This window comes from Dendrobates tinctorius, unplaced genomic scaffold, assembly GCF_039654945.1.
Source record: "Dendrobates tinctorius isolate UK_male_01 unplaced genomic scaffold, ASM3965494v1 ptg000155l, whole genome shotgun sequence".
Taxonomy (NCBI): Eukaryota; Metazoa; Chordata; class Amphibia; order Anura; family Dendrobatidae; genus Dendrobates; species Dendrobates tinctorius.
The window spans coordinates 17,824,965-17,842,101 of NW_027361822.1; the positions used below are offsets into that span (position 1 = coordinate 17,824,965).

General features: G+C 45.2%; 1 protein-coding gene across 1 annotated transcript in view; it reads right to left on the bottom strand.

The window, feature by feature from the left end:
- Nucleotides 1-17,137, bottom strand: part of LOC141051023 (uncharacterized) — a 54,007-nt gene that overhangs the window by 26,942 nt on the left and 9,928 nt on the right. The window contains exons 4-10 of the mRNA XM_073547815.1: nt 11,810-11,933; nt 11,633-11,730; nt 11,388-11,537; nt 11,079-11,258; nt 10,872-10,995; nt 10,691-10,788; nt 8,257-8,347 (exon numbers count right to left, since the gene is read on the bottom strand). Coding sequence (XP_073403916.1) covers nt 8,257-8,347; nt 10,691-10,788; nt 10,872-10,995; nt 11,079-11,258; nt 11,388-11,537; nt 11,633-11,730; nt 11,810-11,933 — 865 coding nt within the window. The remainder of the gene's footprint in view (nt 1-8,256; nt 8,348-10,690; nt 10,789-10,871; nt 10,996-11,078; nt 11,259-11,387; nt 11,538-11,632; nt 11,731-11,809; nt 11,934-17,137) is intronic.

Consider the following 17,137-nt stretch of genomic DNA (forward strand, 5'->3'; position numbering starts at 1 on the left):
TATAGTAACAAAGTATGGTTGCCCAGATCTGTTTGTCACCATGACAAGTAATCCCAAGTGGACTGAAATAGCAACAAATTTACAACCGTCGCAACGTGTGGAACATAGGCCAGACTTGGTGGCACGTGTTTTTAAAATTAAACTTGACTCCCTATTAGCAGACATTAATAATGAATTATTTGGAGAGGTTAATCGTCCATGTCATCGAGTTTCAAAAGCGTGGTCTTCCACATGCACATATTTTAATAATCCAGGAAAACAATTCAAAATTAAGAAATGAAGAGGATATGGACAACATAGTATGGGCAGAAATTCCCGATGAAAAAAAAATACCCTCAGCTCCACAACATTGTTATTAAAAACATGATTCATGGTCCCTGTGGAGAAGCCAATCCTAACTCTCCCTGTATGGATAATGGGAAGTGTACCAAAGGTTTCCCAATAAAATATCAGGAATATACTGTCAAGCAAAAGGACAGCTATCCAAGTTACCGGAGAAACATTGGGAGAACCTACGACCATCAATCAAAAAAAATTGATAATTCATGGGTTGTTCCATACAACCCATATTTGCTCAAAAAATACAACTGCCACATTAATGTGGAAATTTGTGCCTCTATCCAAAGTGTTAAATATTTGTTTAAATATGTATACAAAGGACACGACAAAGCTAATATTGAAATAGCTCAAACAGACATCAAACATGATGAAACAAACCAATTTGCCGATTCGCGATACGTCAGTGCACCAGAAGCTGCATGGAGACTATTTGCTTACCCAATGCATAAACAATCTCATGCCGACATTCGCCTAGCGGTACACCTTCAGAACTCTCAGCCACTATATTTTCATGAAGGCGATCCCATTGACAACATTCAACAAAAGCTCCATAACAATTCCACACTAATGGCGTACTTCAATCTTAATAAGATCGACCTAAATGCACATCAATATTACTACCGAGAAATTCCAGAGCACTATGTTTGGAAACAAGGCACATGGGAACCCAGAAAGCGACAAAACGATAAAATAATTGGAAGAATGTATACAGTTAGTGTAAAAGACAAAGAACGATATTATTTACGCTTGTTACTATTGCATGCAAAAGGCGCAACAAGTTTTGACAGCATTAAATCCGTAAATGGGGTTACATATCAAACATTTAATGATGCTGCATTAGCACTAGGATTGTTGATAGATGACAATGTTTGGAAAAATACTATAATAGATGCCACCATTCTGAACATGCCTACGCAACTTCGGGAGATGTTTGCTTACATTTGTGTTTTCGGCCCACCTACTAATCCCCTAGAGTTGTGGAATGAGTTTAAGGAACATTTTTTAAAAGACTACTGTCATAGATACCACAATAACACAGAATATTGCATCAATTGTGAAGGGTATGCTATGAAAGATGTACAAGATGTGCTGCTAATCCATGGAAAGTCTTTTGGTGATTTCAATTTACCACGGCCAGCAAACAAAAAAAGTCAACCTCAAGATGACTACGATAAGGAATATGAGTTAACAAGGGCTGCAGAGATGAAAGAAACTCTGAATCAGGAGCAACGTTTCGCATATGAGGCCATAGTTCAAGCTTTACAAGACACCACATTAACACCCAAGTGCTTCTTTATTGATGGCCCTGGTGGCAGTGGAAAAACCTATCTATACCATCTACTCATGCATTATGTACGAGGGCAAGGAGATGTTGTCTCACCTGCAGCCACAACAGGAACAGAGGCTAACTTGCTACGAGAAGGACGAACCATGCACTCTCTCTACGGCATACCAATTCCTATCAATGAAACTTCTGTTTCCTGGATTAAAAGTGATACCAACGCTGCCTAAAAGTTACAACATGCTAAACTTTTTATCATTGGTGAGTGCACAATGGCCCAAAACCATGCTTTGAATGTCATTGATACACTTCTACGTGATGTCATGACATCACATGTTGCTGACAAAAATCAAGTACCCTTTGGAGGTAAAGTTTTTGTTCTTGGAGGAGACTTCAGACAATGCCTTCCTGTACTTGCTAATGCCACAAGAACAGAAATTGTAGATTGCTGTGTTAAATATTCAAAACAATGGAAAAACTTTACAAGACTGCCGCTATTGAATAACATGCGGTCCAGTGATCCTGAATACAGCAGTTGGTTGCTTAACCCCTTCACCCCCCAAGGGTGGTTTGCACGTTCATGACCGGGCCAATTTTTACAATTCTGACCACTGTACCTTTATGAGGTCATAACTCTTGAACGCTTCCATGGATCCCGGTGATTCTGACAATGTTTTCTCGTGACATATTGTACTTCATGTTAGTGGTAAAATTTCATTCAAATAACTTGCGTTTATTTGTGAGAAAAAAAGAAATTTGGCGAAAATTTTGAAAATTTCGCAATTTTCCAACTTTGAATTTTTTTGCCCTTAAATCACAGAGATACGGCACACAAAAAACTTGATAACTAACATTTCCCACATGTTTACTTTACATCAGCACAATTTTGGAACCAAAATTTTTTTTTGTTAGGAAGTTATAAGGGTTAAAAGTTGACCAGCGATTTCTCATTTTTACAACACCATTTTATTTTTAGGACCACATCACATTTGAAGCCACTTTGAGGGGTCTATATGATAGAAAATACCCAAAAGTGACACCATTCTAAAAACTGCACCCCTTAAGGTGCTCAAAACCACATTCAAGAAGTTTATTAACCCTTTAGGTGCGTCACAGGAATTTTTTTGAATATTTAAAAAAAAAATGAACATCTAACTTTTTTTCATAAAAAAAATACTTCAGGTTCAATTTTTTTTATTTTACCAAGGGTAACAGGAGAAATTGAACTGCAAAAGTTATTGTGCAATTTGTCCTGAGTACGCAGATACCTGATATGTGGGGGGGAACGACTGTTTCGGCGCATGGCAGAGCTCAGAATGGAAGGAGCGCCGTTTGACTTTTTCAATGCAAAATTGGCTGGAATTCAGATTGGACGCCATGTCACGTTTGGAGAGTCCCTGATGTGCCTAAACAGTGGAAACCCCCCACAAGTGACCCCATTTTGGAAACTAGACCCCCCAGGGAACTTATCTAGATATGTGGTGAGAACTTTGAACCCACAAGGGCTTTACAGAAGTTTATAACGTACAGCGGTACAATTAAAAAATCATATTTTTTCCACAAAAATGATCTTTTCACCCCAATTTTTATTTTCCCAAGGGTAACAGGACCCTAAAAGTTATTGTGCAATTTGTCCTGAGTACGCTGATACCCCACATGTGGGGGTAAACCACTATTTGGGCGCATGGCAGAGCTCGGAAGGGAAGCAGCGCCATTTGAAGTTTTTGGCTGGAATTGAGATCGGACACCATGTCGCGTTTGGAAAACCCCTGATGTACCAAAACAGTGGAAACCCCCCACAAATGACACCATTTTGGAAACTAGACCCCCTAAGGAACTTATCTAGATGTGTGGTGAGCACTTTGACCCCCCCAGTGCTTCACAGAAGTTTACAACGCCCGGGCGTGAAAATAAAAAATTCGTATTTTTTTCCACAAACATGATCTTTTAGTCACCATTTTTTTATTTTCCCAAGGGTACCAGGAGAAATTGGACCCCAAAAGTTGTTGTCCAATTTGTCCTGAGTATGCTGACACCCCATATGTGGGATAAAACTACTGTATGGACACACGTCAGGGCTCGGAAGGGAAGTAGTGACATTTTGGAATGCAGACTTTGATGGAATGGTCTGCGGGTGTCATGTTGCCTTTGGAGAGCCCCTAATGTACCTAAACAGTGGAAACCCCCACAAGTGACCCTATTTTGGAAACGAGACCCCCTCTAGATGTGTGGTGAGCGCTTTGAACCCCCAAGGGCTTCACAGAAGTTTACAACGCCCGGGCATGAAAATAAAAAAATCGTATTTTTTCCAGAAACATGATCAATTAGTCCCCAATTTTTTCATTTTCCCAAGGGTAACAGGAGAAATTGGACCCCCAAAAGTTGTTGTCCAATTTGTCCTGAGTACGCTGACACCCCATATGTGGGAGAAAACTACTGTATGGACACACGTCGGGGCTCGGAAGGGAAGCAGTGACGTTTTGGAATGCAGACTTTGATGGAATGGTCTGCGGGTGTCATGTGCGTTTGGAGAGCCCCTGATGTACCTAAACTATTGAAACTCCCCACAAGTGACCCCATTTTGGACACTAGACCCCCCACGGAACTTATCTAGATGTGTGGTGAGCACTTTGAACCCCCAAGTGCTTCACAGAAGTTTATAACACTCGGACGTGAAAATAAAAAAATCATTTTTTTCCACAAAAATGATATTTTTGCCCCCAATTTTTTATTTTCCTAAGGGTAACAGGAGAAATTGGACCCCAAAAATTGTTTTGCAATTTGTCCTGAGTAGGCTGATACCCTACATGTGGGGGTAAAACACTGGTAGGGCGCATAGCAGAGCTTGGAAGGGAAGGAGCACCATTTGACTTTTTCAACTCAGAATTGGCTGGAATTGAGATCAGACGCCATGTTGCATTTGGAGAGCCCCTGATGTGCCCAAACAGTGGAAACCCCCAATTCTAACTCCAACCCGAACCCCAACAAGCCCCTAACCCTAACCCTAACCCTAGCCCTACCCTAACCCTAACCCTACCCCAACACACCCCTAGCCCTAACCCTAATGGAAATAAATACATTTTTTTTATTTTATTATTTTTCCCTAACTAAGGGGGTGATAACGGGGGGTTTGATTTACTATTTATGGCGGTTTTTATGTTTGGCGGCTGTCGCACGCTAAAAGACGCTTTTTATTGTAAAAATAGTTTTTGCATCACCACATATTGAGAGCTATAATTTTTCCGTATTTTGACCCACCGAGTCATGTGAGGTCTTATTCTTTGCGGGACGAGTTGACGTTTTTATTGGTACCATTTTCGGGCACGTGAAATTTTTTGATCGCTTTTTATTCCGATTTTTGGGACGCAGAATGAACAAAAACCAGCGTTTCATGAATTTCTTTTGGGGGGGGGTGCGTTTACACCGTTCTGCGTGCGGTAAAATTGATAAAGCGGTTTTATTCCTCGGGTCAGTACGGTTACAGCGATACCTCATTTAGGTCTTTTTTTATGTTTTTGTCGGTTTTATGCAATGAAAACTATTTTATATAAAAAATAATTATTTTTGCATCGCTTTATTCAGCGAGCTATAACTTTTTTATTTTTTCGCTGATGATGCTGTGTGGCGGCTCGTTTTTTGCGGGACAAGATGACGTTTTCAGCGGTACCATGGATATTTATATGCGTCTTTTTGATCGCGCGTTATTACACTTTTTGTTTGGCGGTATGATAATAAATCATTATTTTTTGCTTCGTTTTTTATTTTTATTTTTTAAGGGGTTCGCTAAAGGGGTTAACTAATGGGACATTAGTTGACACACTCTCCTTCACATCTCCGACGTGACATGTAATTCAGTGTCAATAAACATTCATTATCCCGCAGAGTGCGACCTTTTTCTCTTGGAAACTAACTAATGGGACAGTTTTATAGGGTGGGTCGTTACGGACGCGGCGATACCAAATATGTGTACTTTTATTGGTTTTTTTTTTTTATTTCCAAAAAATGGATTTATTGGGGGAATATTTTTTTTTTTTTTCTAATATATTTGGCGATTTTTTTTAATTATTTTTACACTTTTTTTTATTATTTTTTTTTACTTTATTACTTAGTCCCAGGTGGGACATCACTGTCCTGTGACAGATCGCTGATCTGTCACAACGCAGATCACTGTGACAGATCAGCGATCTGACACAGGCACTGCAGAAGGCTTCCTCATGCCTGCGCTTTGCAGGCACTGAGGAAGCCAGCTTCCTGCAGGCCCCCGAAGGCCCCCGTCGCCATCTTGGATTCGGGGGCCTGGAGGAAAGGAACCCCCGCAGCAGCGCTGCACATTGCGCTGCCGTGGGGGTTTCAGGGAAGCACGGAGGGAGCCCCCTCCCTGCCGATGCTTCCCTTTAACCCCCGGTACACCGCGTGTGCAAGGGGTTAACGTGTCGGGGGCGGTCCGTGACACATTGTGCCGGGTGTCAGCTGTGATAATCAGCTGACACCCGGCCGCGATCAGCGGCGCTCACCACGTGGGCGCCGCTGATCGCGCCGACGTACTATCCCGTCCATGGGCATAGGGGCCCAGGTCCCATGGACGGGATAGTACGTCGGATGGCAGAAAGGGGTTAAACTCGGGAACGGTGAGCTGTCAAATGAACACAACCCTGGAGATGATGTCATAGAAATTCCTCCTGACATGCTGTCCACTGGCTGTTTAGTGACCGACATCTTTGGACAAAACATTACCATAAATGTCAATGACACAGAAAGTGTTAACACTGCAGCATCACATGCAATACTCCAAAAAATGAAGATGTACACCTTCTCAACTCTCAAATAATGGATAGAATAAGTGGCGAGTACATTTTATATACAAGCGACGATTCTGTGGATGAACAATACCCAGTTGAATTTTTAAATTCACTGACGCCATCGGGAATGCCACCACATCGGCTCCAACTTAAAATGGGCGCCATTGTCATGCTACTGCGAAACCTCAATACCAAAAAAGGTCTGTGCAATGGAACTCGGCTGATTGTCACTGCCTTACACCCCAACATCATACAGGCTAAAGTGATTACTGGATCAGCTGAAGGGGACATTGGATTTATTCCACGCATCGATTTATGTCCTTCCGAGACCCTTTAAATGAAGAAGACGACAGTTTCCAGTCAAACCTGCATTCGCCATGATTATTACCAAGTCCCAAGGACAGACCCTCAATCGAGTGGGTATTTATTTACCTGAACCAGCCTTTGCACATGGGCTGCTATATGTTGCTTTCTCCAGAGTGAAGCAACGCTCCCATGTCAAAGTGAAAGTTATTAATACACCGCTTCAAGGAAAGTTGTTAGGTAATAGTGATAACATTTTTACAAGGAATGTTGTTTATAAAAATGTTTTAAATTAATCTTTGCATTTCTAATATGATTAATATATACATGATTTAGAGGTGGATAATAGAAAAACATCTCATAGATATACATACATAGTAATGCATAGTATTATAAATATATAGATATTTAAGATATAAATAATAATCACATAGACATACATACATACATAGATATATGCACATAGACATAGGAAGATGATGATTGCTAGGAGATATAGATCGTGAGATATATATATATCAATATTTCATATTGTAAGGCGATCACTGGGGAGATATGTGTCATCCAGTTTGGAAAACTTGGCAATATAAACCCGGAATAAATGCTCCAGTGTCACAGGTGCTGAGAGACTTAAATTAACCTTAACAGGGATGGGTCTTTTGTGAACAGCTAAAGAGATGTGTGGGATGGTTGTTCACCAAATCTCCACCTCAGGGTGTGGTCCATAGAGATAGATATCAGATATTGATAGATAAATAACTTCATAGATATGAGATACATAGGTAGATGCTACATAGATATGAACTACATACATAGCTGCTAGATACATGTCACATAAATTGATAGATGATAGGTCCACATAACATACATCGATGATACATAGACACATAGATATGACATAGATAGAAATCACATACATACATTAAATATAGATTGAGACACAGATGACAGGAGAGAGCACAGACGGGATAACTCAGCACATGGTGAAAAGAGAACGTGGATAGGTGGCTGAGCGCTTGGGGACGACAGATTCTCAGTGCCCCCATCGGGATTCTGCCCCCATCGGGATGTCACCGCCCTCCCGATGCGATAGCATCGGGCCTCCATCTAGTTACAAATAATCCCCTTCCCCTGATGGCCAGGTGCCCCGCCAGTCTCATGCCTCCTCTTTAGGATGAACTAGTGACCGATTTAACCAATCACTATCCGCAGCTGAGACTAATCCTTTCCTGCTGTGGATGAGTTAGGCTGGAGCAATCACATGATCAAACGGTCAGAGCAGATTGTACAGAGATCGGCCCTATATTCTTTTTTGTGGGGAAACTGTATTACTTTAGTTTTAGCCTGTCAAATGTTGTAGCTAAAATGCTTTAATAGTTGTTCAAGAGGGTGTTCTTCTGTTTAAGCGCTAAATCCTTTGGTCAATAAAAATGCACATCAAAAGTATTGCGAAAACAAACCCTAAAAATGCAACATATAATTCTACAGGAAGGATAATCTGTGACTTATTTGCAGTTAGTGGTTACTACTCACCTGGGCGGTTATCTGTAGGAATCTCCTCTTTACACCGCTCATCACCCCTCACATATGTCTCTGTAGTATTAATATGGGGCAGATCTTCACCCTGAAACAAATATTGTAAAAGTCACAGACAGACGGAGAAGTCACATCTATGATCAGCTCTAGTCCTGCCATCTCCACCATTCTCATTACAAAAGTATCTATAATATAACGCTGTAAGCATCACTCTGTCCGAAGCCTCTATAGACTGCGCAAGTGCGACGCGCCTGCGCAGTCTGGCTCCAGACAGAGAGAGGCAGCCAGCAGTGAGGAGTGTGTATGGCGCCGGAGATGGAGGTACCGTACACACTGCATACCGCCATCTCCGACGCCATACTTACCTGACCGGGACGAGCGTTGCCGCGGCGCTTCTCTTCAGGGCAGGAGACCGGGGCTGGAGTGCGGGCCGGAATCGCGCTGCGCATGCGCGATCCGGCGCCATTTTACTGAAGACACTGGCAGTGTGTCTTCAGCAATATGGCGCCGGACAGCGCTAAGGGCATACGCGATTCCGGCAGCACTCCTGCCCCGGCCTCCAGCAGAACAGCGCTGGAGCACAGGAAAAAAGGGTGAGTATAAATGTTTGGGTTTTTTTGTGTGTAATTTTAATAGGAGTGAGGGGACCATGCATACCAGGATAGGGGAGGTGAGAGGACCATGCATACCAGGAAAGGGGGGTGAGGGAACCATGCATACCAGGAAAGGGGGGTGAGGGGACCATGCATGCCAGGATTGGGGGGTGAGGGGGACCATGCATACCAGGATTGGGGGGTGAGAGGACCATGCATACCAGGAAAGGGGGGTGGGGGAACCATGCATACCAGGAAAGGGGGGTGAGGGAACCATGCATACCAGGATAGGGGGGTGAGGGGACCATGCATGCCAGGATTGGGGGATGAGGGGTACCATGCATACCAGGATAGGGGGGGGGGGTGAGGGGGCCATGCATACCAGGATAGGGGGTGAGGGGGCCATGCATACCAGGATTGGGGGGTGAGGGGGCCATGCATGCCAGATTTGGGGGATGAGGGGTACCATGCATATCAAGATGGGGGGGTGAGGGGACCATGCATACCAGAATGGGGGGGGTGAGAGGACCATGCATACCAGGATAGAGGGGGTGAGAAGACCATGCATACCAGGATAGGGGGTGAGGGGGGCATGCATGCCCAGGATTGAGGAATGAGGGGTACCATGAATACCAGGATAGGGGGGGGGTGAGAGGACCATGCATACCAGGATAGGGATGAGGGGGTACCATGCATACCAGGATTGAGGGGTGAGAGGGCCATGTATACCAGGATTGGAGGGTGAGGGGGGCATGCATACCAGGATTGGGGGGTGAGGAGACCATGCATACCAGGATAGGGGGGGGGGGGGTGAGGGGACCATGCATACCAGGATAGGGGGGGGTTATGGGTACCATGCATATCAGGATAGGGGGGGTGAGGGGAGCATGCATACCAGCATTGGGGGATGTGGGGTACCATGCATACCAGGATTGGGGGATGAGGGGTACCATGCATACCAGGATTGGGGGATGAGGGGTACCATGCATACCAGGATTGGGGGGGTGAGGGGACCATGCATACCAGGATTGGGGGATGAGGGGACTATACATACCAGGATAGGGGGTGAGGGGACCATACATACCAGGATAGGGATGAGGGGTACCATGCATAACAGGATACGGGGTGAGGGGACCATGCATACCAGGATGGGGGGGGTGAGAGGACCATGCATACCAGGATTGGGGGAGGGGTACCATGCATACCAGGATTGGGGGATGAGGGGTACCATGCATACCAGGATAGGGGGTGAGGGGACCATATATACCAGTATAGGGATGAGGGAGTACCATGCATACCAGGATTGGGGGATGAGGGGTACCATGCATACCAGGATAGGGGTGAAGGGACCATACATACCAGGATAGGGATGAGGGAGTACCATGCATACCAGGATTGGGGGATGAGGGGTACCATGCATACCAGGATAGGGGGGTGAGAGGACCATGCATACCAGGATAGGGGGGTGAGAGGACCATGCAAACGAGAATTGGGGGATGAGGGGTACCATGCATACCAGGATAGGGGGTAAGGGGACCATGCATACCAGGATAGGGATGAGGGAGTACAGTACCATGCATACCAGGATTGGGGGGGTGAGGGTACCATGCATACCAGGATAGGAATGAGGGGTGCCATGCGTACCAGGATAGGAGGGTGGCAGCACATAGCAGGATAGGAGACCATATACTAATAAAAATGCTCGCCACCCGGGCGTAGAACGGGTTCATAGCTCGTAAAACATATAATACTGGTGGATAAAACAAGACTGAGCACAAGACCTTAACAGCCATCTACACATCATGGGGGAGATCTCATGACACCTTCTCTCCATCTACCTGATGATCCTGAGGAACATTGGGATTTTCTTGTTTACAGTCCTGTGGAAGAAGAGGACGGGGACATCTCTCTGGTGTTGTCCTCCTACTGCATACAACTGGAGGAAAAACATACAAGGACTGAATTCATTCTTTACATACAGATAATTATAGGCCAAGTGTATTTAGTCCTGTCTATTACCTGGTGATGTGAGGGGCTGGGGAACCTCCATCATGATGTCCTTGTTCAGATCTTTGTGTCCTTCTATATACTCCCACTCCTCCATGGAGAAATAGACGGTGATATCCTGACACCTGATAGGAACCTGACACATACAAGGATACAGTCATTCCCCTGATACCTTCATAGCGTTACTGTATAATGTCCCAGCATTCCCAGCAGTGTCACCTCTCCAGTCAGCAGCTCAATCATCTTGTAAGTGAGATCTAGGATCTTCTGCTCATTGATGTCCTCATGTATCAGGGGGTGAGGTGGAGGCCCCGTGATTGGGCTCACATTTCTTCCCCATCCCTCAGACACAGGGGCCTGACAGCGCTCACTAAATGCCTTCTTCACTACTGTGTAATTCTGGTTATGAAGAGACACATTAATAAATCTCACTACAGACATTTCCAGAGTCCTCACCTCTCCAGTTATGTCCATCTGTTATTCCCATAGATAAGAATGAGGTAATGTGACATCATCAGAATCTCTCACCTCTCCAGTAAGCCGGAAGAGGATCTCTAGGGTGAGGTGTAACATCCTCTCCATCATCTTGTCACTTCTCCTATCCATTCTTGATGGGTCAATCAGGAAAATTCTCTTACATAGAAGATCTCCACTGAGAGTAACCGATATTGCAGTGAGCTGAATGGGAAGAGGTTTGAACATCATAAAGATTCTATTCAATATGTTAAGAAGAAATGATCTCCACGTCACATCTTCATGGTGGCAGCATCTACCCGATAATCCTGAGGAATATTGAAATATTCTTTTTTAAAGTCCCGCGGAAGAAGAGGACAGGAGCATCTCTCTGGTGTTGTCCTTTTACTGGATACAACTAGAGGAAACACATACAGGGACTGAATTGATTCTTTACATATAGATAATTATAGACCGTGTGTATTTAGTCCTATTACCTGGTGATGTGAGGGGCTGGGGAACCTCCTTCATGACGTCCTTGTACAGATCTTTGTGTCCTTCTAAATACTCCCACTCCTCCATGGAGAAATAGACGGTGACATCATCACACCGTACAGGAACCTGAAAACAAATAGTGGAATAGCGGGCACCTCATCAATATACAGCCTAAATAAAAGTTAGGGATCAACCATATGCATATAAAAAATACAAGAGAAAGACACAAGAGAAAAGATATGCATAACACCAGGGATCAACCTTAAATGGTTCTCCCAGTGTATGAATGACACATAGCTTTTTCTATATATCATGGTGCCTAGGTTCATCTGATACATTTACTGTCCTTCTTTTTCATGTAATGTTGTCCAGGGATCATGAGTTTTGTGGCGCTTTATATTGCTTTCACATTTATATTGATATGAGCAAATAGGTATTATTGCGCCGATAGTATTTACTTATTGAGCAAATTTGGTTCCTTCATCGACATCCGTATATTCCATTTGGCGTATTTATCCTTGCGCATACGCATGGTGACTTCACTCATTCCATGTCTCGATGCGTCTGACGCTTATGCCATCTAAAATCTTTTGTTTTGAATGGCCTTGGGATATCTCAGTATATCAATATACGCCCCTCTTAAATACTTGCTTTAGGCTGTGTGCCCACGTAGCGATTTTTAAGCGTTTTTGCCGCGATTTTCGGCGCGAAAACGTTTAAAAATCGTGTACATGACGCCCCCCATGCATTCCTATGGCATTCCGCACATGCTGTGCTAATGCTGCGCTTTTTTCCGCGGCGGAATCGCATCGCGGAAAAAAAAAAAAATCGCAGCATGCTCATTCTTTTGTGCGGAATCGCAAAGAATTGCCGCGATTCCGCACCCATAGGAATGCATGAGAACCGCTTACTTCCCGCATGTGGCTATGCCCACCATGCGGGAAGTTAAGCGTCTCATGTGCGGTTGGTACCCACGGTGTGGAGGAGAGGAGACTGTCCTCCAGGCCCTGGGTACCATACCCCTGTAAAAAAAAGAATAAAAAAAAAATTAAAATCGGGGTATATTTACCTTCCGATGTCCCGCGCTGCATTCCCGGCCTAGCGTTCCCAGTAATGCCTTGCGGCAAGGCCCTGTAATGACGTGGTCTCGCGAGATCGCTATAGCAACGCGAGACCAACGTCATCACAGGTCTCGCAAGGCATTACTGGGAACGCTGTGGCCCGGGAATGCAGCGCGGGATGCCGAAAGGTAAATATACACTGATTTTTTTAATTTTTTTTAGCATTTTAACATTCTATCTTTTACTATTGAGGCCGCATAGGCGGCCTCAATAGTAAAAACCTGGTCACACTTGTCAAACACTATGTTTGATGAGTGTGACCAACCTGTCAATCACTTTCCAAGCGATGCTTCAAATCGCTTGGAAAGTGCTTGAATATCACACGCGAAAATCGCGGCAAAAATCGCGAAATTTCTGGGAAGGAGTCCGGTTTTTAGTGAGCGTTTTAAAACGCTACGTGGGCACATAGCCTGACACTTACGCCGCTGACTGTTTGGGATACCTTTGCGCATACGTTGGGGCCTTTAGTTATATGATACTCATGAATTTGGGCTTTTCTGTGCAGATTTACTGAGTACGTTTGCCTTTCTATCGACATTTATATATTTCATTTGATTTATTTAATCTTCATACATATGTATGCTGTCCTTCTCTATTTAACATGCCTGGTGCCTGAGTGTGCCAAAGTATTTGTTTTTTTTTAGTGCATGCGCCGCCTGAACATCGTGCCTGTACTTGTGTCCAAGATCACCATGGACACCTGTGCGCATGCACACTATGCTTTATGTTGGTATCGTGTATGCGCCTGCTACTTGCGCAACAGCATTCGTAGTTACCATGGGCGCGAAGGGACCTGCGTTTCAGGAGTCCCCTGATTGTATGTGCGCCTGTGCAGGCTGTGTGTGACATATGTTGGGACCTGCGCATTGAGACTCTTTCAATTTGATTTGTGTGCGCCTGCGCAAGTTGCATGTGACAGATACCGGAACCGGAACTTCTGATCTGTATGAGCGCTATGGAAATATGATAAGCTTTTTTAGTTTCACAGCCGGTAACTATTTTCGTATTATTTTCTCATTATGTGAGTATAAAGAAGGTTGGGTCTGGCTTTTATCTGTATACTACCCCTGATGAAGGCACTTGTGTAGTGTCGATATGCGTGGGGCTTGAGCTCCCCTGGGACTGCACATAGCACCTTACTTTGCTATCTTCACTATGGCCACTTGGACATCTTAGGGCTGTACTACCTGGCTCCCTTTTCCTTGATGGGTAACCTGTATTTTTTGACAAATGGTGGCTTTTTATTTCTTCGCTGCCATGTGATGAGGTTTGTGCTTTTCTCTTGGACTTGTATTGGTATCTTCATTTATTTGTGTTTCCAGATTTAGCGGGCAGCATACCCAGAGCTATCCCCATTATTTGTGGAGTTAGTGGGGTATTTTCGATTATTATAGTGCTGCACGATATTGTAGCTTGTCCTTGAGAGTAACTTTTTCTGCTACCCACATCGTTTACATTGATTATATTGTCCATTGTATTACATTTGTTATCAAGGTGCATGAGGAGTTAATACCTTTTCCCTGGGGAGGACCTTATTTGGTCTGTTCTGTCAGGACTCTAATGTCAGGACCCTGTCAGCGTCAGCAAACTGCCACGCAGAGCAGGGTGACTTACCCACACTATGGGAGAGCGCAGGGTCCAATACTGTAGTGATGGTTCAAGCAGACAGGACCTGCGGCACTGAAAATAGTAAAGAGTCCCAGGACCTACGATCATGTGACTGCAGGGGGTGGGGCTTAGCATCCTACTGCTGCAGATGATGTAATGCACCTACTGCAGGGAAACTGTTGTAGAGGAGAGGAAAACGCAGGTCAGACAGGCGAGGGTTCGTACACAGAGAGGGCTGTGCAGTACCAGAGGGACGAGCAGAGAATAGTCAAGTCACAGGCAGAGGGTCATACACAGAGAGGTAGTGCAGTACAAGAGGGACAGGCAGAACTCGTAACAGGGACAGAACCGGATCAAAACCAAACAAGCAACAAGTTATCAGGCACAAGGCACAAGTACGCACAAAGTCAACTAACTCAGCCGAGGGCAGGAGTTTAACTGACACCGGACCTAGGACAAGTGAGCATTAAATAGCCGCCCTCTGCCAGAGAGAGGCAGAAACAATTAACCCCTGTCTGACCAGGACGGGCCAAAGACAAACCCCATCCTGGATCATGACATGTTCTCTTTCTTTTCTTTGTGTTGTGAGAATCATGGGGGAATAGTGGATGAAGGAAGGTATATCTCGCCCAGATAACTTTCCTCTGTGGCCTAGTCTGGTCAGTATCTCACCTGATGACTAATGAGCAGAGGGAGGCGGGTATAAAAGGATGCCAGGTGGTGTGTTAGTTGCTCAGTCTGGGGAACACAGAGAACATGTCTGTGTGAGTGAAAGCAGTGTTCATGGTAACCATGGTTTGGCTGGATGGGAGAAGCCCTCCAGTTGGTAGCTAGATCGGACCCTGTTTAGTTAGTGCCGGACAGGCAAGGTTTTTGCTTTATGCTTTATTTTTCTGTATGTTTTGCCTTCACCTGAAATAAACCTGACCCAGTGTCAGTTATGTCCGGATCCCGGCAGTGCATCTGAGTTTCATGCTAAACTCACGTGGCCTTTGCAAAGGCGATCCCGGAGCGTTTTATCACAAATTGGTGGACAACGCAGGCACCACGTTGAAAGCATGAACATGGAGGACGTGGTGAAAGCACTGGTACAGTCCACCGCCGTGCAGCAAGAAGCTAATCGGGTGATGAGGGCCCAGCTGAAGGAGTTGGTGGACATGACCGCTACGGATCGTTCGCTTCTCCAGCAGGTGGGGTGGCGCAGCGCCTGGCGGCCTTACCTGAGGTTAACCCGGAAGCCGAGTCGAGAGTGATTCACGTGAGTCGGTACTGACAGAAGATGTCAACCGGAGATGACGTCGAGGCATACCTGACCACGTTTGAACGGACAGCTGTGCGAGAAAAATGGCTGAAGGCCCGCTGGGCCGGCCTGATTGCCCCGTTTCTTTCCTGTGAGGCCCAAAAGGCTTATTATGACTTAGAACCTGAAGCCGCGCAGGACTTTGACAAATTGAATATGAACATAAGGATGAGTGACCTCATGGAGATCAACATCCAACACTGCGGAGACACCATCACATGTTTCTCAACGCAGTGATCTAGAGCAATGCCCCCATCCCTTATGGGAAATATGCAAAAGCATGTAAATCAACAGCCGCGGAGACACCATCACATGTTTCTCAACGCAAGCAATGACTAGCCAGGTCTTTCCCCGGGAAGGAACAACCACGGGAAGGGCAGTCTCCAATGAAGGAAACCACCTATGCCAAAACATGGTATCCATCCACAGACAGCTGTTTCGGGGTATTGCCCCTCATCAGTGTGGAGTAGGAAACTGGCTAGTAGGAGCAATGCCTAGTGAAAGGCTATGAACATAAGGATGAGTGACCTCATGGAGATCAACATCCAACACTGCGGAGACACCATCACATGTTTCTCAACGCAGTGATCTAGAGCAATGCCCCCATCCCTTATGGGAAATATGCAAAAGCATGTAAATCAACAGCCGCGGAGACACCATCACATGTTTCTCAACGCAAGCAATGACTAGCCAGGTCTTTCCCCGGGAAGGAACAACCACGGGAAGGGCAGTCTCCAATGAAGGAAACCACCTATGCCAAAACATGGTATCCATCCACAGACAGCTGTTTCGGGGTATTGCCCCTCATCAGTGTGGAGTAGGAAACTGGCTAGTAGGAGCAATGCCTAGTGAAAGGCTATGAACATAAGGATGAGTGACCTCATGGAGATCAACATCCAACACTGCGGAGACACCATCACATGTTTCTCAACGCAGTGATCTAGAGCAATGCCCCCATCCCTTATGGGAAATATGCAAAAGCATGTAAATCAACAGCCGCGGAAATTTTGACAAATTGAAAGCCGAGATCTTGGCCCGGCTGGGAGTGACGACCGCTGTCCATGCACAAAGAGTGCATCAATGGACTTATCAGTCGGATAAACCACCGCGGTCACAGATGTTCGACCTGATCCACCTGACGAAGAAGTGGCTACAACCCGAGGTGCTGACGGCGCCAGAGATGATCTAGAGAGTCGTCCTGGACAAGTACCTGAGAGCTCTACCGCCAGCCCTGAGGAAGTGGGTAAGCCATGGAAATCCTACGACGGCAGATCAATTGGTGGATATGGTTGAGCGTTACT